At 36.8% G+C, this 22,867-nt stretch overlaps 2 protein-coding genes across 4 annotated transcripts in view; both read left to right on the top strand.

The window, feature by feature from the left end:
- Positions 1-18,136, top strand: part of LOC109066536 (G protein-coupled receptor kinase 5-like) — a 50,780-nt gene extending 32,644 nt beyond the window's left edge. Inside the window, exons 4-16 of one of the 2 annotated variants that reach the window (XM_042762685.1) lie at positions 1,177-1,254; positions 1,358-1,455; positions 3,293-3,385; positions 3,966-4,029; positions 5,698-5,838; positions 6,179-6,369; positions 6,461-6,498; positions 6,648-6,737; positions 7,700-7,908; positions 9,475-9,612; positions 12,809-12,946; positions 13,333-13,464; positions 14,611-18,136. In XM_042762685.1, coding sequence (XP_042618619.1) covers positions 1,177-1,254; positions 1,358-1,455; positions 3,293-3,385; positions 3,966-4,029; positions 5,698-5,838; positions 6,179-6,369; positions 6,461-6,498; positions 6,648-6,737; positions 7,700-7,908; positions 9,475-9,612; positions 12,809-12,946; positions 13,333-13,464; positions 14,611-14,694 — 1,494 coding nt within the window. In that variant the 3' untranslated portion in view covers positions 14,695-18,136. Of the gene's footprint in view, positions 1-1,176; positions 1,255-1,357; positions 1,456-3,292; positions 3,386-3,965; positions 4,030-5,697; positions 5,839-6,178; positions 6,370-6,460; positions 6,499-6,647; positions 6,738-7,699; positions 7,909-9,474; positions 9,613-12,808; positions 12,947-13,332; positions 13,533-14,610 lie in introns of both variants that reach the window. The other variant, XM_042762686.1, reaches the window with a different exon arrangement.
- Positions 18,137-18,273: 137 nt separating this feature from the next.
- LOC109078161 (steroidogenic acute regulatory protein, mitochondrial-like) lies at positions 18,274-22,230 on the top strand. 2 transcript variants are annotated; one of them, XM_019093468.2, is made up of 7 exons: positions 18,274-19,246; positions 19,355-19,462; positions 20,185-20,312; positions 20,496-20,654; positions 20,853-21,037; positions 21,293-21,386; positions 21,597-22,230. In XM_019093468.2, exons 1-7 carry the CDS (start codon positions 19,183-19,185, stop codon positions 21,711-21,713), a joined length of 855 nt encoding a protein of 284 aa, XP_018949013.2. In that variant the 5' UTR covers positions 18,274-19,182; the 3' UTR covers positions 21,714-22,230. The 2 variants fall into 2 exon arrangements, with proteins under 2 accessions (XP_018949013.2, XP_042618621.1); XM_042762687.1 differs by having other exon boundaries at positions 18,274-19,462.
- The last annotated feature ends 637 nt before the right edge of the window (positions 22,231-22,867 follow it).

The following is a 22,867-nucleotide window of genomic DNA, read 5'->3' as shown; positions in this document are numbered from 1 at the left end:
AAAACCAAAAATTTTCTCAAAATATGCATTTAACATCACCTCATTTTCCAACAATTCTCAAATGATTCGCTCGAAGCAGCTCTTAGATCCAGTCTCTCTAAACCCTTCCTTTCCGTGAGCCTACTCTGCTCTGATTGGTCAAATGGCCCATTCTGTTGTGATTGGTCTACCACGTACAGCGCGTGTCGGAAACGCAGCCGGCTAACGTAGAACATAGAACAAATGTGTTACCCAGTGATGTGTAGCTGTCACGAAAGTGGGATTCGAGTTACTGCTGACTTGTTTAGGCTGTTCAGACTTTATTCTTTTTTTTGGGAGACAATAACTTTATTTATCATGCTCTTTCGGCTTTACAACTTTGTAGATCCATTATATTCACATACAACTACATTACACACTGCATGAACAGCAGTATTCAAAATGAAATACATATTTTTGAAGTTATTTTATACTTCAAATTAAACAGAAAATTTAAATGTTGCCTAAACAGCTAATATTTATGTATAACAATTTAAATATAAAAATTTAAATATTTTAAACATAAGTATTCTTGACAATTAACTAATTTTTAAGTAATAAATATAATTATTTAAAAATCAAATAATTATAATTGTCATGATTCATGACACTTACCTATTTTTGAAGCACAAAAGAAGATATTTTAATAAATGTTTCAGTTGTTGTTGTCCATATTGTGAAAGTTGGTGGGGTCAAAAACATTGGACTGCTTTGACTTTCATTGTAGAGACAAAAAGTTGTGAAAGCTATTTTTCTAAATATCTGGGGGTTTTTTTGTTTTTGTTTTTCCCATGATGGGCACATTAATCTGAAATACCCATGAGAGTGAAGTGTGGATAATTCAGTTCAAATCAGTTTAATCTCAATGCTATGAACCTTAAAGTCTTGGGAAAGGCTATTAACTGGTTAACACGATTTTGATTCTCAGTGAATTGATTAAAACCAGTGCTCCCTCACTCCCAGAAATTACAATTTGCCATTTTTAAATGCAGTATGCATCAGCCTGGCTCCTGAGGCTGGCTTCTGTTTCATTAACGTCTAAATTAGATGCATTATGTCATAAGGTATCATTTATATTGTGGATTATGTTATGGCATGTTTATCTCAAAGTTCATTTATAATTAGCTGGGAGTAATTTGTTTGTATCGGGTCATTTAGGAGGACTACGAGGTGACACCCGATGAGAAGAGGAAGAGTCGAGGAGATGAGATCATCAAGAAGTTTCTCACCAAGCAGGTGTGACTTGGTTTAACTTTCCTGTTGCATGTGTGTGTTAATTTTGGATCTTGAATGTCTCCGTGTGCATCAGTAATCAGAGAGCATGTTGTTTCTCCTACAGTCCTCTGAGTGTGTAGATCTAGCTGAAGGTCTTGCTGAAAGTTGCAGAGAAAATCTAGAACTGAGCCCCTGCAAGGAGATCTTCAGTGACTGTCGGAAGTAAGAAACATGCAAACACGCATGTAAACACCTGGACCTCTGATGCTCTTAAACTAAGCTAATTCAGATACCTTAACCCTAGCCACAAGTCTTCTTGTTACAGATATCTTATGATGTTTTTTAGATTTGTATTAAAATGCTATTTATAATTTAAATAATTAAATATTACAAATGCTTGTTTTATTTATTATTTTTTGACAATTACTATGGTTTATTGTGAGTTTGTATGCTTACACTATGTGCTAAAGATTTGTGGTGCACTAGTAATGGGAAGAACACTAGCCTTCAAATGTTTCTTTTGCTCACCAAGGCTGCATTTATTTGATCAAAAATACAGTAATGTTATGAAATATTATTACAATTTAAAATGTCTGTTTTCCATTTTAATATATTGTAAAGTGTAATTTATTCCCCTGATTCAAAGCTGAATTTTGAGCAGTTTTCAGTGTCACATGATACTTCAGAAATCATTATAATAATTCATGCAGATTTTTTGCTCAAAAGCATTTATTATTATCAATGCTGAAAACAGTTGTGCTGCTAAAAATGTTTGTGGAAACCCTAATACATTTTTTTTTTTTTTAGCATTTAAAAAAATAATGTTTTGTAACATGATCAATATTAATGTGTCTTTGTTGAAAAAAAAAAAAAAATTTCTTTCACAAAAAGATAAAAAAAAAAAAAAAATTAAAAAAAAAAAAAATCATACTGTTCCCAAACATTTGAATGGTAGTGTATGTAATATGTAGCAAGCATTACGCAGATTGGGATAGACTGCAATAATAATTTTGTGCAAAAATACTTCAAAATCCACCAGAAATTGTTTCACACCTTTTACATACTATTTTTCAACATACAATAATTTGGACACTGTCATCCTTATATTGCATACTATGTAGCAATGGCGAGGGTACAGGTGGGCACTTTCAGCTGTGGCCCACCCAGTGAGAATTTGATAATTTTCCAAATCTATGTAATTTATTAAACGATAATAATAATAAACGTCTTATTTCACTATAACATTATACATTTAGTTTAAAAATATTAAAAGCTTATTTAAAAGCTTTCATGGTCAATTATAGTCAATTAATTTTAATCATTTTCCCTCTTCCTATAGGTTCATATACCATACGCTTTTCAAAATGATGATTCGTCTTTCTGTTAGTCCCACCCACAGTGTTATGTTTGTGACTTAAGGACATAATAGTAAAATACGAGCGTTTGTGGAGTTGAATTTGAAAATAGCGAAACATATATCAATCAGATCAATTCTTTAAAAAGTATATATTGAATATCCCTATTGAAACGAAGTCTTAGCACTGAAGCCAGAGCACCTGCGGGTGATGGATTTATATAGATCGGAAACTTCAGAGCCAAGCGTGTTGTAAGCGTAATTTGCAGCTGCTTATGCTTTACAATAAACTTCCTTTAGCTGACATTAGTTAAATCACGAACTAACATTAACAATGAGCAATACATTTGATTTAATATTTATTACATTTGTTAACATTAGGTAATAAAATACAACTTTTCGTTATTATTTTTATGTACTTGGAACGATTAATTGCCGCTTTGAATGATTACGTAATTGTGTCATTCGTAATTGTAAATGCAATTAGAAATTCAATTAATCGTGCATCCCTAGACAGTATTCAGAATGAAGTTGTGCAGTTTTTCACTGGGAGATTAATTGATAAACACAATCGTTTTCTGCAGAAGCAAACACTACTGCTTAATGTTAGAGCTCTTTACTGTTCACATTTTGTCTGTGTATAAGTGTACTCACAGAGCTGCCTTTGGTCTCCTAACGGTCTCCATGCTGTTTTAAATCTCACAGAGCTCTTCATGACTACTTAAGTGGTGCTCCTTTTGCTGACTATCAGAACAGCATGTACTTCGACCGCTTCCTCCAATGGAAAATGCTAGAAAGGTTGGTTGCACAATTTATCTCCCTTTACTTTGTCCGTTAGCCTTTTAGTCTACTTACTCTACCATTTGTGCACCATTTCATTCTTTTGGTTTGCCGTACTTCGCTCGGCTTAAAACAGACGTCCTGGATCTGGATAAATTATATTCAGCTGTTACGGCAGTTCGGATGCTAATCCATTTAAATTGTTTGTTAGCGTAATTGTTAACAGCTCAACACATGAAAGCAAACAGCCATGTTTTGGTAATGAAACATTCAAGTTACTCTGCAGCGTCTGTGCATGATATAAACTGATTTAAACATATTTACATCTAAGTGACCCATAAAATGTGTTCACAGGAAACAACTTTTATAAACATCTTTTCATATATATATATATATATAAATATATGAAAAGTTGTTTCCTGTGAACACAATTCTAAAAAGCCTCTGTTTCACAAATGAGGTGGAAAATATGTTCCTTGTGAAGTGTAACTTGAAATGTGTCTTGTGCTCCACCTAGTTTTGTTAACGGATCTGAATGTTAAAATGTCAGTTTCCTGTCTGTGCTGGTTTGATATCAGATTTTGTGGTTTCGTTCTAGACAACCCATCACAAAAGACACGTTTCGGCAGTATAGAGTTCTGGGGAAAGGAGGCTTTGGAGAGGTGAGGATGTTGTGAAAAATGATGCGTGCACTGAATATTTCCTCATTTGCTCTATATCAAAACCTAGTGATCTGCCTACCTAGATTGTATTTTTAAACATCATAAGTGTGCTCGAAATATAAGCAGTGACATCATACAGCCTTTATGTCCTTGTATTTCACTCATACACCAGAATTGTTGATCACTACTAACTAAGCAATATGCTAACATCAAACTCTGCTGGAAACAGTTTGAGTCAAGTTTCCAGTCACATAAAAAGAGCGTTATTTGTGTGACATGCAAAGCCGCTGCGTAGGAAGGTGTGATCACTTTAGCGAAATTTCACCAAATTGTCAGTAGTGTAGTGATGAAGCACAGCTAAAGGTATCACTGTTCACACAGAAGTCATTTCAAACCAAACAGCTTTTTTTGGTCAATATGGCAAAATTGCAAGACTGACATAAACACAAGTGAAACTTGAAGATGAGCAAAATTTCCTAGAACTCCAGTCTTCAGTGTCACATGATCCTTCAGAAATCATTCTAATCTGCTGATCTACTGCTCAAGAAACATTTCTTATCAATGTCAGTAATGAAAACAGTTGTGCTGCTTCAAAGTCTGTAGAAATCCCTGATACATTACAGTGAATTTAGCTAGCATTAGGTGCATTTACATGGAGCACTGTTTTCTGATTACAGTCAGTTTAAACGTCCGATCCGAATAAAAAATGCTCCTCATAAACACCTCAATCAGAATAAAAAAATGCCCAAAACGATTGAAATTTAAAACCCAGTTTGAAGCTTGTGACATATAAATGCACACATCAACACGATCACTTAATTTAGCATTCATGTATTCCAGTTTCATTCCAATTGAATAAAAAAGTGTCCATGTAAACGTGATTATAGTCAATGTAGTGGAATAAAAACTACACAGTCTTTTCACTGCAACTTCAAAAGAAGGCAAGACAATGTTGTCGAAACTAGCGCTGGATACCGGAGGTAATTTTATGTTTTATTTTACACTGTTTGCCAGCCTGGCGTAACGATCTGCTCTCCATTCATTCTTACCACCATTAAAAACCAATTGTTCTCCAGCTATCCACTTTCTTTCTATAAGCATCTTTGTAAAGAGGGTTTGACTTGTCAAACAGTGGTGGGTTTTTCTGGACCTTGGCAGTGAGCTTTTCTGTAATATCTCCTGCTAATTTAAATGCACGAGCCCTTTAAATTTTAATAGATTTTGATTGGCTGTCTGTGTTTTTTCTTTTATTACCTGGGGGAAAAAATCATTTTGAAAGTGATCCCAATGATATCGTTCCTTTATATCATTATAGTTGTGCTATTCTCTTAAACTGGGAACAACTTTGTTTTTATATGTTCTTGGTGTGAACTGAACGTTTAATGCAAATTCACTGTGTGCTGACCAACACAAAACTGTTTGGTTTGAAAGTGACTTCTGTGTGAACTGTGCTTTACACATCTCTGTGCCATCAACAACAGACAGATTTTTGTGCACATGCAATTTTGCAAAACTGTAAGGCAGCAGGTAACGTGTGTGTGTGTGTGTGTGTGTGTGTGTATTGATATTTATACAAAGTAATGTATGTGTGTGTGTACGTGTGTGTGTGTGTGTGTGTGTGTGTGTGTGTGTGAGATGATATAATATATTCTGTCCATCTGTGCCCAGGTGTGTGCGTGCCAGGTGAGAGCCACAGGAAAAATGTATGCCTGTAAAAAGCTGGAGAAGAAAAGGATAAAGAAGAGGAAGGGGGAGGCCATGGCTCTAAATGAGAAACAGATTCTGGAGAAGGTCAACAGCAGGTTTGTGGTAAGTGGATTCATTCATTTATCTGTTATCTTTCATCAGTTTTCCTCCCTTTGCTCTGGTCCTGTTTACACTGGGTATAAACATCCATCTTTTGCGATTCAGTCACAAGTGGCCAGGCAGGACAGGCTCAAATGTCAAATCAAGTCACCTTTATTTCTATAGTGCTTTATACGATACTGATTGTGTCAAAGCAGCTTTACAGTGTCAAATAATTTGTTAATAATGCATATTCCTCAATGCCTTCCCGTCTCTCTTGCTTATATAGCTTTTGTATTTCAAAACGGGAATAAATGCTTTCATTTATTCTGCACATCTGATCATTCTCGTCTCTGGCTCTCAGGTTAGTTTAGCATACGCGTATGAGACCAAAGATGCCCTGTGTCTGGTGCTGACCATAATGAACGGTGGTGATCTGAAGTTTCACATCTATAACATGGGAACCCCAGGCTTCGAGAAGGAGCGTGTGCAGTTCTACGCCGCTGAGATCTGCTGCGGTCTGGAGCACCTCCACAGAGAGTCTATCGTCTACAGGTGTGTGGCTCGACAACCTCGAATGCATCCAGCCTCATAAAATAATAGTGGAATTATGTGGTCATTTTTATGTTGCTTTCTATCATTCTAGGGATTTAAAACCAGAGAATATACTGTTAGATGATAATGGTAAGTCAAATCAAATTGTCCTTCAAATGAGCGAAGTATGGAATTGCATTGTACTGTTCATACCACTTCTTTCCCTTTATGTTTAATGAGTTACTTTTTAATAAATTGCAACAATTAATGCATTTTGCATTATGCATTTATCCCTACAGGTCATATCCGGATCTCAGACCTGGGGCTGGCCATTAAAGTGCCTGATGGAGAACAGATCCGTGGCCGAGTGGGGACTGTGGGCTACATGGGTAATGATCTTTAACTGCACTGATTTATAAATGTGTAAAATATTGGAGCTGTGAGATGAATAGTTGAATATTCACAATATATTCATAGTGACTCTGTTGGTAATCTAAAATTGAAGCAAAATACTCTTTTACTTTTAAATGTATGTTTTGTAATTATATAAACAAATATTAATTATTGATTTACAGGACCATTCAAAAGTTGTTGTTGTTGTTGTTGTTGTTTTTTAAAGAAAGGTTGCATGCAGTAAGAATGCATTATCGAATGTATTATTATAGAAAGTGACAAACACTCTTAAATTGTTACAAAAGATTTATATTTCAAAATAACTTGTGCATTAGAGAACTCTTTAAAAAGATGTATCATGGTTTACACAAAAATATGAAGCAGCACTACTGTTTTCAACATTGATAATAATCAGAAATGTTTCTTGAGCAGCAAATCAGCATATTAGAATGAATTATGAACGGATCATGTGACACTGAAGACTGGAGTATTCAGCTTTGATCACAGGAATAAATGAAATTTTTAATAGTTATTTTAAATTGTAATAATATTACAGGTTTTAATGTATTTTTTTACACCAAATAAATGCAGCCTTGTTGAGCATAAGATTTTTTTTTTCAAATATGTGGAAAATATTTCCACCCCAAACTGTTGAATGCTAGTTTAGTTTTTTTTTTTAGTTTAGTTTATTTATATTCAGGGACAATGCACATTAATAAACATAACTGTAAATATGCCAGAATTAGCCAAAAAGGCTATTTTTCATCTGTAGTCCCTTGACAGAATGTTAAAAGGTCACCCTGTCTGTGGGTTGGACTGTCTATGGTAGTGTATCTATTAAAAGAATTAAAAGCTTTTTAGCTGCATCAATCAGTCCTGCTAGATATCTATTCATAGCAATATGAAGCATTAAAATGTTGTTTATTGATTGATGAACTCAAACTGTATTGATGGACAGCTCCAGAGGTGATCAATAACGAGCGCTACAGCATGAGTCCAGACTGGTGGGGATTGGGTTGTCTGATCTATGAGATGACCGCCGGCCGATCGCCTTTCCGCGCTCGCAAAGAGCGAGTGAAGAGAGAAGAGGTGGAGAAGAGGGTGCAGGAGGAAGAGGAGGAGTACAGCGACAAGTTTACAGAAGACACCAAAGGCATCTGCAGGATGGTGAGGCCACACACACACACACACACACACACACACACACCACACACACATATATGCTGGTCAACAACCAAGAATACAAAGCAAAATAAAACCAACAGCCAAAATCCAAAGCTACATTATCTCTTCAGTCAAACGCGCCATAGAAGCTGATTTAGAGCCCATTGATTGAGTGCACAAAGCTGGTAAAGTTGAGTCCATTCGGACCATTTGGCTCATTTCACTGACTGGCAGTGCATGTTTTCTACTGGGAAAGAAGCTGATAATGGGTTCTCTGAGACCAGCTCAGTTCAGTATTGTTTAATAATCTAAATCTATTGTAAAGGACCTCTGTTGTCTTTTATTACGGTTGTGTCATGCGACTCAGACTCACGTTGCTCCAAACCCATCTGACTTTATTTTACAGTATAAGTGGGCGACCACTGTCCCGAAACAGAGGCAGACACTGTGCTCTTAAGATGTTAAATAGGAATGTATACTAATTTAAACATGTTGAGTTGAAAATATTTCACATTAATTTTGTACATGTAAGATAAAGCCAGTTATTTAAGTTTGAAATAAGTCTCAAAAGTGTAGTTTTCTAATCTTAACTTTCTTTCAACCAAATAACCATCAAAAAATCTTGAAAAAACAAAATTATCAAATAATGTTACTGTTTCTAATCTTTTGTTGTTTTGAACTTTCTGTCCATCAAAGAATCGTGAAAAATTCTGGTTTGCACAAAATTATTAAGCATAACTGTTTTCAACATTGATAATAAGAAATGTTTCTTGAGCAGCATATCATCATATCAGAATGATTTCTGAAGGATCATGTGACACTGAAGACTGGAGTAATGATGCTGAAAATTCAGTTATGCATCACAGGAATAAATTAACTTTTACAATATGTTACAATAGAAAACAGTTATTTTAAATTGTAATAATATTTCACAATATTACTGTTTTTACTGTATTTCTGATCAAATAAATGCAGCCTTTGTGAGCAAAAGAGACTTCTTTCAAAAGCAATCCCCCAACCTTTGAACAGCAGTGTATCCACTTTTAACTTTTACGAAGGTGGTCCCTCGCAAGAGGATCATCATATTTGGGTTTATTTGGCATTATAAAGCTTTTAAACCTCTGTGTTAACTGACTGTGGCCCAATGAAAGTGTTTTTTTTTTTTTTTTTTTTTTTTTTGATGAAGCTGAAGCCCAAATTAGATTTGCGAGTTTGAGCAGAGGGCAACATCAGTTTTAGTCTTCACACAAAGCTATCATATGACTATATAGTTAACATAATAGTTAACAATAGTTAATGAAAATGGCCTCCACACTCAAGCTCACGAAAGATCCCAGACCAACTCGTTCCTGTGTGTGGTTTTGTAATGTCTGGTTTGTGATTGCTGCCCCAAGTTTTAGGATGTTTGCCCCATTTAAATGTCTTCATTTGGCACACACGCTCTTTTTCCTAGTGTTTTTCATTGACCAGCTTCGGCTGTGGTGTAATAGGTTACATTCCACTCTTAAAGAATGTACAAACCTGTGTTCCTAACGTCTGGCTGGCTGCTCTCCGCTCTCTGTCCCGCAGCTGTTAGCCAAAGATCCCAAGCAGAGGCTCGGCTGCCAGGCGGACGGAGGTGCTGGAGTCAAAGCCCACCCCTTCTTCAAGAACATCAACTTCAAGAGGCTGGAGGCCGGCATTCTGGAACCTTCCTTTGTGCCTGATGTGAGTTCCTCTTCTTATGTGCCTGAAATAATAGTCAGAAAAAATGGAACAATTTTTTTTAATGGAACAATCTATTGAAGCTTTCGAACAAAATATTTTTACAATTCTATGAAGTATGCATATGTGTTTTTTCTAGAGTATCATATTTGATACATCAGGCTCGTGTAACATGATATAGTGAGAACATGGAGTTCATACTATATCAGATATCATAAGAAAAAAAAACTGTTTTATTCAGATGCTCAAACTGAGCAAAAATATGCAACTTGGTGCAGATGATAATATTTATATAACCAGAAAGTAAGATGACTTTCTTTTATTGTAAATCTGTGAGCTCTTTATTAGAAGTCTTTATATAGAAGTCTACTTACATAAAATGCATTTAATTATCATAAATACTGTATAGTTTTATGATCAACGCTCCATACTTTTTATTGTGGGGGCAAAACATATAATGCAACTCCATACAATGATGATTGAGAGATGAACATATAAATGTTCCTCAGAAGCCTGATGAATCATATTTGATACTCTCACATTTTAACATGATTTTTCTAAAAATAATAATAATAATAATTATGTATGGATAATCAAATAAACCAAAATTAATTCCATACATAAAATAAACATTCATAAATAAATATAACAACAAAAAAAAAATTATTAATAAACAACAATTTACTTTAAAAGAATCCTTACAGATTTAACCGATAAAAACAAATGAACCACAACCTGAAAGGGGACGTTTTTACAATTATTTTGAAGTCTTTTACTTGCTTACATTTATACATTTATTCATTTAGCAGACGCTTTTATCCAAAGCAACTTAGAACTGAGGAATACAACAAGCGATTCATCATAAAGAGGCAAATAAACACAGGAAGTGCTTGTAATACAAAGTTTCAAACATTGTTCAGATTAGTAAAAGCTAGACATGGAAGGATTAAGGAAAGAGAAGGAAAGGACTTCAAGTGTTGACGAAGCTGTTGCTTGAAAATCGTCAGGGATTCTGCATTCCAGATGGGGGTGGGAAGATCATTCCACCAGCCGGGAATGGTGAACGAAAAGTGATTTTGTGCCTCTCTTTGATGATACCATGAGGCGTCACTTACTTGTAGATCTCAGACTTCTGGAGGGGTTGTAGACTCGTAGGAGGGTGCTGAGCCTGTGGCTGTTCTATACGCAAACATCAATGTCTTGAACTTGAGGCGAGCTGCAACCGGCAGCCAGCGCAGGGAGATGAAGAGAGGTGTGATGTGGGCCCTTTTGGGCTCGTTGTAGACCAGGCGTGCTGCTGCGTTCTGAATCATTTGTAGAGGTTTGATTGCAGATGATGGAAGTCCAGCCAGAAGAGCATTGCAGTAGTTCAGAATAGAAATGACAAGGGCCTGGACAAGAAGTTGTGCAGCATGCTCCATTAGGAAGGGCTTGATCTCTCTGATGCTGTGCAATGCAAACCTGCTTGACCGAGCGTTTTTTGCAATGTGGTCTTTGAAAGTCAGCTGGTCATCAAAGATTACGCCAAGATTTCTGACTGAACTTGATGGGGTAATTGATAATGAACCTAGCTGGATGTTGAAATCATGCTGTAGAGCAGGGGTTCTCAAAATTTACATTCAAAGGTCCGAATCTGAATTCTCATCAATGTCAAAAGGTCCGAAATACTTATTAAAAAACTTGTTTTTAATAAACATGCTTATAACTTTATATAATATATATAATTCAACTATATATGCTAATTATCATATTCATTATGTCATCAAGTCGTACTTTCTGAACTGTTACATAAAGTACTGCATTTTTACACAACTAAATCCCATACATATTTTCTGTTTCTGAAATAGTACTTCAATGTAACCTAAAGTCACTTCAGCTGAATTGCTAAAATCTTGAATTATAACTGCAATACACTGTTATACAGCAGTGAATTATATTACTTTATTTATATCATGCAGCACAAATGTCCGTCTGTGTGACAAACTATGTGCATGTTTACAGACGAACTACGATCATGTTCATATGCCCAGACAGTCAACAGTGATAGGTTTTTGGAAACACTGTTTTGTACTCATTCATTCACAACTCTGTTGCGGTTCGATCAGTTGAATGTGCTGCCAACATGCGCTCACGGGTCAAAATCTTATAACAAAATAAAACTAAAAGAAATATAAAAAACTTCGCTAGTTGCTATGCTATGTTAGAATATGGAGAAGAGGAGGGGTCCAAGAACTGATCCCTGAGGAACCCCTGTGACCAGTTGATGTGCTTTGTATATAGTACCTCCCCTACCTAGGCAACCCTGAAAGACGCACCTGTGAGATAGGATTCAAACCAGTGAAATGCAGTTCTTGTGATGCCCAGTGAAGAAAGGGTGTGCAGGAGGATCTGATGATTAGATTTACGGTGTCAAAAGCGGCAGATAGATCCAGCAGAATGAGAACTGATGATTTGGAATCAGCTTTCGCAATCCGCAACGCTTCAGTGACTGACAGTAACACAGTCTCAGTTGAATGGCCACTTCTGAAACCTGACTGTTTAATGTCCAGCTGGTAATTCTGTGAAAGAAATAATGATACCTGGTTGAAAACGACTCGTTCAAGTTTTTTTGCTATGATTGGAAGGAGAGAGACAGGTCTGTAGGTATCTACAAGTGAAGTGTTTAATGTAGGTTTTTTGAGCAGTGGGGTTAGAATGCGGTGAGAAAAATGCCTGTGAGAAGAGATGTGTTGATGATATGTGTGAGTGCTGGTAAGAGTGTAGGAGAGATTGCTTGGAAGAAGGTATGATGTATGAGGTGCTAAAAAAAGTATAAACTATCTATCAAATGACAGAAGGCTTGTAGTAGATTTTGTACAACAGGCTTCAACATGTTTCGATCGTGTTGATAATTTAGAAGCCATAGAAATGTGCGTATCAGATATGATACAGTAGGCTTAAAGGCTAGGGTTCAATTCTATGGAAGCTCATAGAATAAAAAAATAAAAAAGGTAATTTCAAGATTTTATCTCATGATTCCAAGTTATAAACTTCCAGTAAGAATTTTTAATCTCAGAATTGCAGGATATAAACTCAGAATTGTGAGAAAAAGATAACTTGCAGTTCTGTCTATTTTGTATTCCATGGTGAAAATAAACTTCTATAAAATTTGATTATTGCTGTTTTTCATTTTTGTTTCCCCTCTTTGCCAACTTCATAGCCCAGGGCGGTCTACTGTAAAGATGTTCTGGACATTGAGCAGTTCTCCACCGTTAAGGGTGTCAACCTGGACCAAACAGACAATGATTTCTACTCCAAGTTTGCCACTGGCAGTGTCTCTATCCCATGGCAAAATGAGGTATGAAGCTGTGCTAAAAACCCAGCTGCTGCAAGCGTAATGAGATATGGCTTTTTTTTTTTTCTCGGATACCACAATAATGAATCATTTAACCCAGTATCATTGTTAACATCCCATGTGGCAAAAAAAAAAAAAAAGTAAAATGTTTGCTGACCTCTAGGTGTAGAGGTGTGTTAATAGTGTAAATTAGAATGACTGGAAGGCTGCATTGACCAATCAGCATCCAGAACCATAATTATCCGTTCTTTAAAGATGTTCAAAAATAAAGATTTGACCTTCTCATCATCATCTCTCTCTCTCTGTGTTTATCTGTGTCTGTCTGTATGTCTCTTGCTCTTTTGTGTCTGTTTTTTCTTTCCTTCCTGTTTTTTTCTTCTCTGCTGCAGATGATCGAGACGGAGTGCTTCAGTGACCTTAACGTATTCGGGCCTCAGGGAACGCGGCCCCCTGACCTGGACTGGAACCAGCCTCCCGAGCCTCCTCGGCGTAGCCTGCTGGACAGGATCTTTAGGAGACATGTGAGGATCCCCTCCACCTCCACCACAGAAGAACACCCCAGAGAACACAATAGTTAACTACAGACCAGGTCAAACACCCCATCAGGACACACACGCTCACACACGTAGAGCAGAACAGCAGCGATCGGGCTGAAGCTTTCTACACAGGGGCCAAAAATAACTCTTCGCCACAAGTCCAAAGGGGGTTCAGATTTCTTGAGTCCATTTGCTTGCATTTTGCATTTTTTTAAAAAAAAATATTGTTCTTTTTTCTGTATCTACAAAAGAGTTCACATGTCAATGAACAGAGTGACTTGATTTATTTTATTAGTGACTTTACAAATAGTGCAGAATAAATCATGTTTCTTCTTCATTATACAAAATATTTCTTTGTTTTAAATCTGTATTTTTATTATGGAATCATTTAGCTGTTTAACTGTAAACAAGCATTTTTTTTTTTCAGTTTAATGTGAGAAATACACCACAGAAACTACCTTTTAAAACTTTAGGGTCAATAATATATTTTTTAATGCTTTTTAAATAAGTCTCTGCTCACCAAGACTGCATTTATTTGATCAGAAATTCAGAAAAAAAGTACAAATATTATTACAATCTAAAATATGTTTTATATTGTAATATATTTTAAAATGTAATTTATTCCTGTGATGCAAAGCTGAATTTTCAGCATCATTACTCCAGTCTTCAGTGTCACATGATCCTTCAGAAATTATTCTAATATACTGATTTGCCCCTCAATAAACATTTATTATTATTATTATTAATATTGAAAATGAGCTTCATATTTTTGTGGAAATTGTTTTCAATATTCTTCAATGACAGATAGTTCAAAAGAACATTTATTTGTAACAGAAATGTCTTCTAACATTATAAATGTCTTTACTGTCACTTTTAAGTAACAAAAGTATGAATTTCTTCATGCTGTGGGCTGTGTATGTAGAGATCTATGTTGTGAGGGATTTCCAGAGAAACAAGGAAAGTAATGAAAGTAATAAATGGTAAATGTATCTGATAATGTAACGTTACCCCCAACATGTCTGGCAAGTGTTAAGTTTGGCCCCTGACTGTACATGTCTATATGTGAGAGAGCATTTATACATCGTCACTAACATGATCTATTTCTGCCTGTCATTGTCTATCACCCTTCAGCATCCAGAGGTGACCATCGCTCAAAGCCGGGTCTCGTCTTCCAGCGTCAACTCTGTTGACTCCATGTCAAACTCTGCTCCCTAGTGGACAGATTGCTGCGGGACTACAGGAAACGAAAGCGAGTGAGCGATAAACAGAGGAAAGAATGAGAGTGAGGAACTCCTCCTGCCCTTTAAAGACCGGTCGACAGAACATGAAAGAGTCTGTTTTCCTTGCCTTGGCCCACATTATCCATCCACGGCCCGCTGAGAGGACAGGAGACAAAACAAGCTCCCGTTTAAAGACCTTTATTTATCCGTTTTGTGACAGAAAGGAGAACATTTATTCCTTCACCTCACACTCCCTCAGGATTGCTGGAAAAGTAAAGAGCCACTGACAATGACAGAATATTAACTCATATTATTCAGGGGATTTTATCGACAAAGAAAGGCCTCCACAGGGAATGGGAAGGGGGCTTTTTAAATGTTCTTTTGCAAAGGAAAGCTAATATAGTGAACTTAAGAGACTACACACGCACTCACAAACACACACACACACTCTCGTTTCCTCCTCCATCCCTCTTGCAATACATACCTACCCATTTTTTCTTTTCTTTCCGTCTACACTTAACACCTCCAACCTCAACCTAAAATGTGCATTGCCCTGCATACTCTCAGGCCAAAGATGGAGCTTATTACAAGAAGACACGTATTTGAGTTAGCAGTTGTCATATTTCTCTTCAGAGAGTGATGAAAGGCCTAAAAGCACAAGGAAATAGGAGCTCGGTGAAGCTGTGCATTGTTCCCTCCCTATTTAATTTCCAAATTATGTAATATCACTGAAAAACAAACTCACTTTGGCAGTTTCAAGCCTCTTCCAGTCCACTGAAAGGGATAGTTCACCAAAACATGAAAATTTTGTCATGTTTAACCTGTATGACTTTCCTTTTTCTGGTGAACATAAAAGAAGATATTTTGCAGAATGTTAATGTTAATGTAACCAAACAGTTTCAATTCCCATTGACTGGACAAAGGAAACAATGGAAGTCAATGGGAACTGAAACTGTTTAGTTACCAGCATTCTTCAAAATATCTTCTTTTATGTTCACCAGAAGAAAGAAAGTGATACAGGATCTGGAACAACATGCAAATGATGACAAGAAAAGGTCTTTTTTTTTTATCTGCTTTGTGTGACAGGCACAACTTGGTCTACAAACATGAGCTAAAAGTATCTATGTATGGCACTTCCTTTGTGCATAAAGGCCGTAGGCAGTGGTGAAAGGCGGAGCCATATGAGTGGGCGTGGCCTTTGGGTAGGTAGGCCGTCTACCAGCAGATACATAGCCAATCACAGCACAACAAATCAGTCAGGGAGTCCTTCTCAATTCATCACATTATTCATAAGTGGCTCATTTAACCGATTTACAGAAAATTAAGGACTGAGAGGTTTATTACTTAAGCTTTCATAGGCAATTTGGCGTTAATTTGAGGACATTACTTGACTCTTTAATCTGAGCTACTTAGATTTTTGCTGATGTGGAAAGCAGTTTAAAAATGTGCTAAATTTATATTGTTGCAAGCTCCAAGAGGAGATGGTATCAACCACCTAATAATCATAATCACTGCAGGATCACCGCATTTGAGCATTTATACATTTTACAACAGCAAAACCGCTTTTCTTCCAGATTTGGTGTGTAAATATGCCTTAATTTCATCTGAATTCAACCACTACTAGACTGAAACTGGCAAAACTTCACTTCAGCAATTACACACATGCACACACCATACACCAGACCCATTAACTTTCATACCTCAGCGGCTGCTTTCTCTTATTTATACAGTTTCCAATCAGATGCCAACTGGTAGGAAGACATTTCACCCATCTTTCCCAACTGTACATGTACTCATTTAGGATTTCAGTTGTATAGGCATCACGGGAATCCAAAACATATATCCCGTGCATAGGGAATATGTGATAGTTTTGTAGTGTTTCTTAAAGAATGGATAGTTTTTCAGAAACCAAATGGTGCGATTCAAGAAGGAACAGAAAAGAATCTCAACCTCATAATCTTGCATTTACAATACCATTCCAAGGATTTTATACGCCTCAGCATTCATTAGCGCATCTCAAGACAAATCAAGTGATTTAAAATAGTGACTTGAAGCTATTTCACGAGTACGTATGCTAAGTGCCATGTAATTTCCAATCATTAAGCTGATGTGTGTTTACCAAACGATGCGTCAGTTATGCCATTAATTTACCATGCTAGAAATATCCTGCGAAGGTTCACGTGTATACTTAGTGCAGGTTCTAACATTTCAGTCCTCTCATTTGAGATGTGTGTAATAACTGGTTATTGCACTGTATCATGACGTTACATAAATTGCACTGCACACTGCATGATCAAACAACTATTCATTGAGCGGGACCAGTGTGTCTGTTGGTTTAGAGGGCTGATCTCTGTGTATGATAGCGCCATGCTGTTGTTCGCTGTGGTGAGACTTTATATGCCACATAGCTAGTTGTGATGATTCATGGTCAATTTCAGGTGAAATTCAGAACTGATTCGTGTTAATGCATTTCTCCTATTTTTAAAAATTGTGGCCAATGTTAACAGCTTGCTCGGAAGTACTTTATTTACCATTACAGCACCATTTTGCCACTTCGTTGTGTATCCAAATTGAGTGGGTTAGTTGCTAGTTAGTTACTGATTTTGGGAATTTAAAGCAGACTTTTCCCCATGTATGCAAAGATTTACATAATAATGCATTATTAATAATACAAGTTTTTCACGAAGAGGGACTGATGTAAACAGATGTTATGTTATATCTGCAAATAAGTGTTGATTTGAATTATGGAATCATAAATCAACACTTTTTTTTTTCAACACTTACAAGTGAACAGGAAATTTGAGTCGGTGAACTAGCATTAATAATGTTATTCGAACAAAAAAGTTTAAAGCCTGATGGTTTGAACTTTAAACGTATAGGTTTATATATCTGCATTGTCCCTCTGAAGTAATTTAAAATCTGTGAAGTTTAGAAAAATGATGAGCCTTTCCTCAGTCTGAGAGTTAATGCTTTGCTTATGTATATTTCCTTTATGTGTTGACAGTTATGTAATTGCTGCATAAAAGGGAACTTATTGCCTTTAAAACAATGACCAAACTAAAAGGGAACTGAAGTGGTATTTATTTGAAAAGTAAAAACTGAAATTTCTCACTGGAGAAGATCAGTTTTTTAAGACACGGCTCCTGTTGGATTCATATTATTATTATTATTTTTTGCATAAGCCTTGAAGCAAGTTTTAACTACATTCTGGAAAAAAACAAAACAAAACAATGAAGTGCCTCCTTTTTAGTAGTCTAGTCCAGGTTAGTGCTCATGATACAGTTTGCACTTGTGTGTCCCTTCAGTCATTCACATGATGTAAACATGTACACGCACAAACACACGCACACATGTTTTAAAGAGTGTTGTACTGCGCTGATTGCATGTGAAGCCAAACCTGACAGAGTCCCTCTGAATAAAACCTGTGCTGGCCTGAACTTAACTGTGTTGTTCTTTTAGAAATGTGAACGTGTTTGTATTATGATAGCATACGTGATTATCATGAAAGGTAAATAAACAAAACTTTTAATAACAAATGGGGGACATGGGTTTGTGGGTTAAGGTACTTACATGGGTTTGTGGGTTAAGGTAAGGTACTCATGAAGCCACTTTCCATTGCTTAAATGTTCTTGAACAAGTTGATTTTACATCGAGCAAGTCATTAAACCAATATTTTCATACAACTAGAAAAGTTTCCATTGGCACCGAGTCCAAGGCTGTCAGACTGGCCTCTTATTGTTGTCAGTTATGGAGAATTGATTCATTGCAGCTTTGATATGGTTTGTGTGGCACAGCTTGCAACAAGATGTGACCTGGATTTGCAGAATGCAGCCTAGTTTACATCTCAGTCAACTAACGTAAGGTTAAATGCTACAATTTGCACAATAAAACTCCACACAAGTGGTTTATTTTTGAGAATCCACTAATTGCCTCTTTTTTTTTTTTTTTTTTTTTTTTGATGTCACCAAGTAATGATGTCATTTTAATTTGACCTCTTGGAGTTATGATGATGATGATGATACTGGACATTTTTGGCTGGTGATTTGTCACTTTGTAAACTTGACCCCCTGACCTAAAGCTGTAATGGAACCAGGAGAGAATGACATATGTGACATACTGAGAGTTTCTGGCTTATCTTATCCTAAAATATATCTGTAGATAAGTTTATCTGCTCTGTACTGTTTTTTTTTTTTTCCAGAAATGCAGGCAACATAAGTGTACTAACCAGTGTTCTGTGTGGGTAGTCTTCAGGCACTGGCCGTTATCTGTAACAACGTGGTAACAGATAGACTGTCGTGTTCACTGCACATCCTTGACATGCAGGGTCGCCCCATCTAGTGAGTGATGGTGGTGTTTTATCTGTGAGGTGATGAGAATGTGGCCTTGTCTGACGGGGCTATAAAGGGGCAGAAGCAGCCAGCTCTTCTTCAGATTCCACATTTCACGTGTAGACACTCATTCATCTGTTAAGAAAGGTTTTAAAATGTTGCCTGCAACGTTCAAACTGTGTGCTGGCATTTCCTACAGGCACACGAGAAACATGACAGGTAAGGTGCTGTTTCAGGAATCCAGTTTTCTGAAATGTTTGGAATTAGTATGCCATTATTTATTAAGGTTTATGTGTATATATTTATCTTTTTTTATATTACAATCAGGTCTGAGAAAGAATGCAATGATTGCAATCCATCAAGAGCTGAACAAGCTTTCCGGACCTGGACCTAGTGCCTGGATCAACCACATTCGGAGAAGGAGCTCCCTACTCAGTAAGAGACCTCTTACACCAATTGAACGGAAGAGAGATACTTTTGACTTTAACTCTATATGTAATAGCCATTTAATGTGAAATATTATTGATATTAGAGAATGTGATATTGCTTTTTTACAACAGATCTGTAAAGAGTAAGTTAATATTGAGTAGACACAACATTGATAACTGCTTATAAATTTTTACTTCATAAATAGTTATAAACAAAGCCACAGCAGAATTGTTCGTCTCTGAGAAACAGTAGTGGTCTTTTATTCCTGAACGAATCAGTGTTTTTGAACGAATTGGTTGTGTGAATGTTTACACACTTTCAAATATGCATACTTCCATACTAAATGGCAGGCAATACATGAATTCTGTAGTATGTCCAGATTCTTAGCATTTATAAATCAGTAAGCAAAAAGTAAACGGGTGACCTACTACTTTTTCCAAGATTACAAAGTGTGCATCTGATGGACACTTTACTATCCCATGAGGGGAGAGAAGTTAGTCACTTGTATAGTTAATGAATGATTCAGTGTTTTTAAATGAATTGGTTGAATGATTCAGTGACTCACTCATAAAGACACTCATGTCGCCACCTACTGGCGTAACAATGTAACTTGAAGAAAGGGACAGTGAAAAATCACAATTTTCACAGAAATCTTTATTTTCTTCAGAAATCTAGTTTGTATTTGTTTATGCAAAGGATTGTGTTTATTCATATGTTTCTTTGTACAGGCAGTCGGATTGCAGAGGAGACGTACTCTGAAGCTGAGCAGTGTTATGTGCAGCAGGGACAGGAAGCTCTGCAGAAGTCCATCAGCATCCTCAGTGACCAGGATGGCTGGCAAACTGAGATTGAGAATGTAAGAGTCATCAATAATAAGATTTCATCATTCATTCTGATGAGACCATGTATAGATGTCTTGTATTTGTGCATATTTTATTATACAGTTTTATACAGCACTTTGGTGTCCCAGGCCTTTAGAGGCCTTTTTGCTCATATATACTGTAAAATTAATTAAAATAAGTGGGTTTTTCTCTCTCAGGCCAATGGTGATAAGGTGATGAGTAAAGTACTACCAGACATTGGGAAAGTATTTAAGTTGGAAGTGATGCTGGAACAGAAGACAGATTATCTATATGAGGAGCTGGTGGATAACATGGAACAAATGGGGGAGTGGAACCCCAATGTCAAACAAGTCAAAGTGGGTAGAAACAACTGATCCATTGACTAACAGCTTCCTTTCCATCCTTCTGTTAGTCTAACCACAATGTGTGTATTTATAGTGTCTACACTTTTAAAAGACTTCCTGTCTTCTCATGTCTTACAGTCTTCTGTCATGATGTAACATGCAGCTACTGTAGAGATATTTGGTATTCAGTACAGTTTTGGTCCCTCTCAGGTTCTTCAGAAGATCGGTCAGGATACTATGATCACACATGAGGTTTCAGGTGAAACACCTGGGAATGTGGTGGGCCCACGAGACTTTGTAAGTGTCCGTTGTGCCAAGCGGAGGGGATCTACGTGCTTCCTGGCCGGGATGTCCACTCAGCACCCTGGAATGCCTGAGCAGAAAGGATTTGTAAGGTAAGTGAAAATATAAAACACTTTCCTGTAAATGGCCTGGTTTAGTGTCCTACAGCAAGCTATCAGAGTTCCTCTCAAACCCTCCACCTCCCCCAGCTCCACCTGTCTAGATCTGTTATGGTGCTTATTCATGTAGCAGCAGCCAAGACCAAATACAATAGCACTGTCTAATCAGTTAACATGTTAAAATTATTCTGAGGGTTCTTATGACTGAAATGTATACATTTATATTTACAATATTTCTTTCTTTCTAAGGGCTGAGAATGGACCCACCTGTATTGTGATGCGACCAAGTGGAGAAGATCCCAATAAGACAAAATTTACCTGGTTGCTCAGTTTAGACCTTAAGGTAAGTGAATTGTCCTGTGTGTGGGTGTTAATTCTTAGATGTTACAATATGTTCTTTTATTCCAGTTTAATAACTATTAGCAAGCTGTTACAAGGCTGATTTCCCTGAAAATGTTATGTAGAAGATCTACATAAGTAAAGATTTTAGTATCACACTGTTCTTCCGAATAAGCTTACTGAGTCTGGTTTATCCCTGTTCTATCATCTCCAGGGTTGGATCCCAAAAACTGTGATCAACCGAGTACTTTCGCAAACCCAGGTGGATTTCGCAAACCATCTCAGGCACAGAATGGCATCAAATGGTGGTGTGGAAGCAGCCATTGCCTGATGACGTCCACATTTATACCCTAAAAACACAGATGACATAACAAGGGCGACTCTTTTCAGGGCCAAGCTCATCCCACCCAAAACGGTCACACCCATTTCAGCTTGTAAAAATTTCGCACAGATCGAAGTTAAATTGTCTATAAAACAATATGCTACTCAATATTCGAGCCACGTAATTTTTAATGTTTTTTACGTGCACAAACTATAATAACTAAAAATGGATGTTGGAAGTTTCTAATTCATCCCAGTGGAGATTTAGTACATTTTGATTTCAACCTGATGGTAAACTGCTTCCTCTGTCACCCCCATTTTGTGGCTTGAACTTCCTTCTATTCACTCATATACTTCTGCATAACACTACTGACTATTATTCTTGGGCTTATTAGTTCCTATTTTAACACTGTCTGTAAAAAACAAAAAAAACAGAAGTATTTATTTTAAGTTATTATTATTATTGTATCACCCTGGAAAAGGATGTCTGCTGAATGAATATTCATTAAAACTATTAAAATGACAAACTACAGCATCAGTCTGTTTTGTTGTTCACTGGGTTCGTTTTCCTACATGTGTAAAACAAGGAGCACAAATTATGACCAAAAGCCTCAATCTGCAGATTAAGTAAGGAAATACAGGAAATAGCTTCATCTGCATACTTTGGCAGGCCACTCAGCCAGTTATATAAACAACATTTTGAGTCAGTTATGCCCATTAACGTCTCACTGATGTTCAAGCAAACTTGCCCCCGGAAAGGGAATGTGACTCGTATTACAGCCAGAAACTCAGTCCATAAAAATGTCTTGTCGTCTGGAGTGGATTAGCCCGGGTTTGCTAAAGCAAGGAGGTGTTTGGTTATTCGCATGTGTTTTGGGAACTTCTCAGCTCCTCGAAGGTCCGAGTGAGCCAACATTGCACACAGCAGGAAATGATGTAGACACTGATGTCCTGGCCAAAGGCGGGCCGCAATCCCCTCTCTAATGTTTTTCATATTTTCTGACGCAGTGGGCAATTTCTGATTATTTTAAATAAATTTGAAGTTGTGCAAATGACCCCTCTGTGTCCACAGTTTTGGGACATTTCTGAAAGACACATGTTTAATATTGTTAAACAGCAGACGCTGGTCCAGCTGAAGCATGTTAATTAAGCCATCCAGACTGG

Source organism: Cyprinus carpio, chromosome A8 (genome assembly GCF_018340385.1).
Source record: "Cyprinus carpio isolate SPL01 chromosome A8, ASM1834038v1, whole genome shotgun sequence".
Classification (NCBI taxonomy): domain Eukaryota; kingdom Metazoa; phylum Chordata; class Actinopteri; order Cypriniformes; family Cyprinidae; genus Cyprinus; species Cyprinus carpio.
The sequence above is the reverse complement of the archived record's forward strand: the minus strand, read 5'-3'. Positions and strand labels throughout refer to the sequence as shown.

Bases quoted from the DNA above. Each gene is read 5' to 3' on its own strand.
- LOC109078161 (XM_042762687.1), top strand. From the start codon at position 19,183: ATGTTGCCTGCAACGTTCAAACTGTGTGCTGGCATTTCCTACAGGCAC. The intron at 19,463-20,184 runs GTAAGAGACCTC...TTCTTTGTACAG, and splicing joins GAGAAGGAGCTCCCTACTCA to GCAGTCGGATTGCAGAGGAG. The intron at 21,387-21,596 runs GTAAGTGAATTG...TATCATCTCCAG, and splicing joins TGCTCAGTTTAGACCTTAAG to GGTTGGATCCCAAAAACTGT.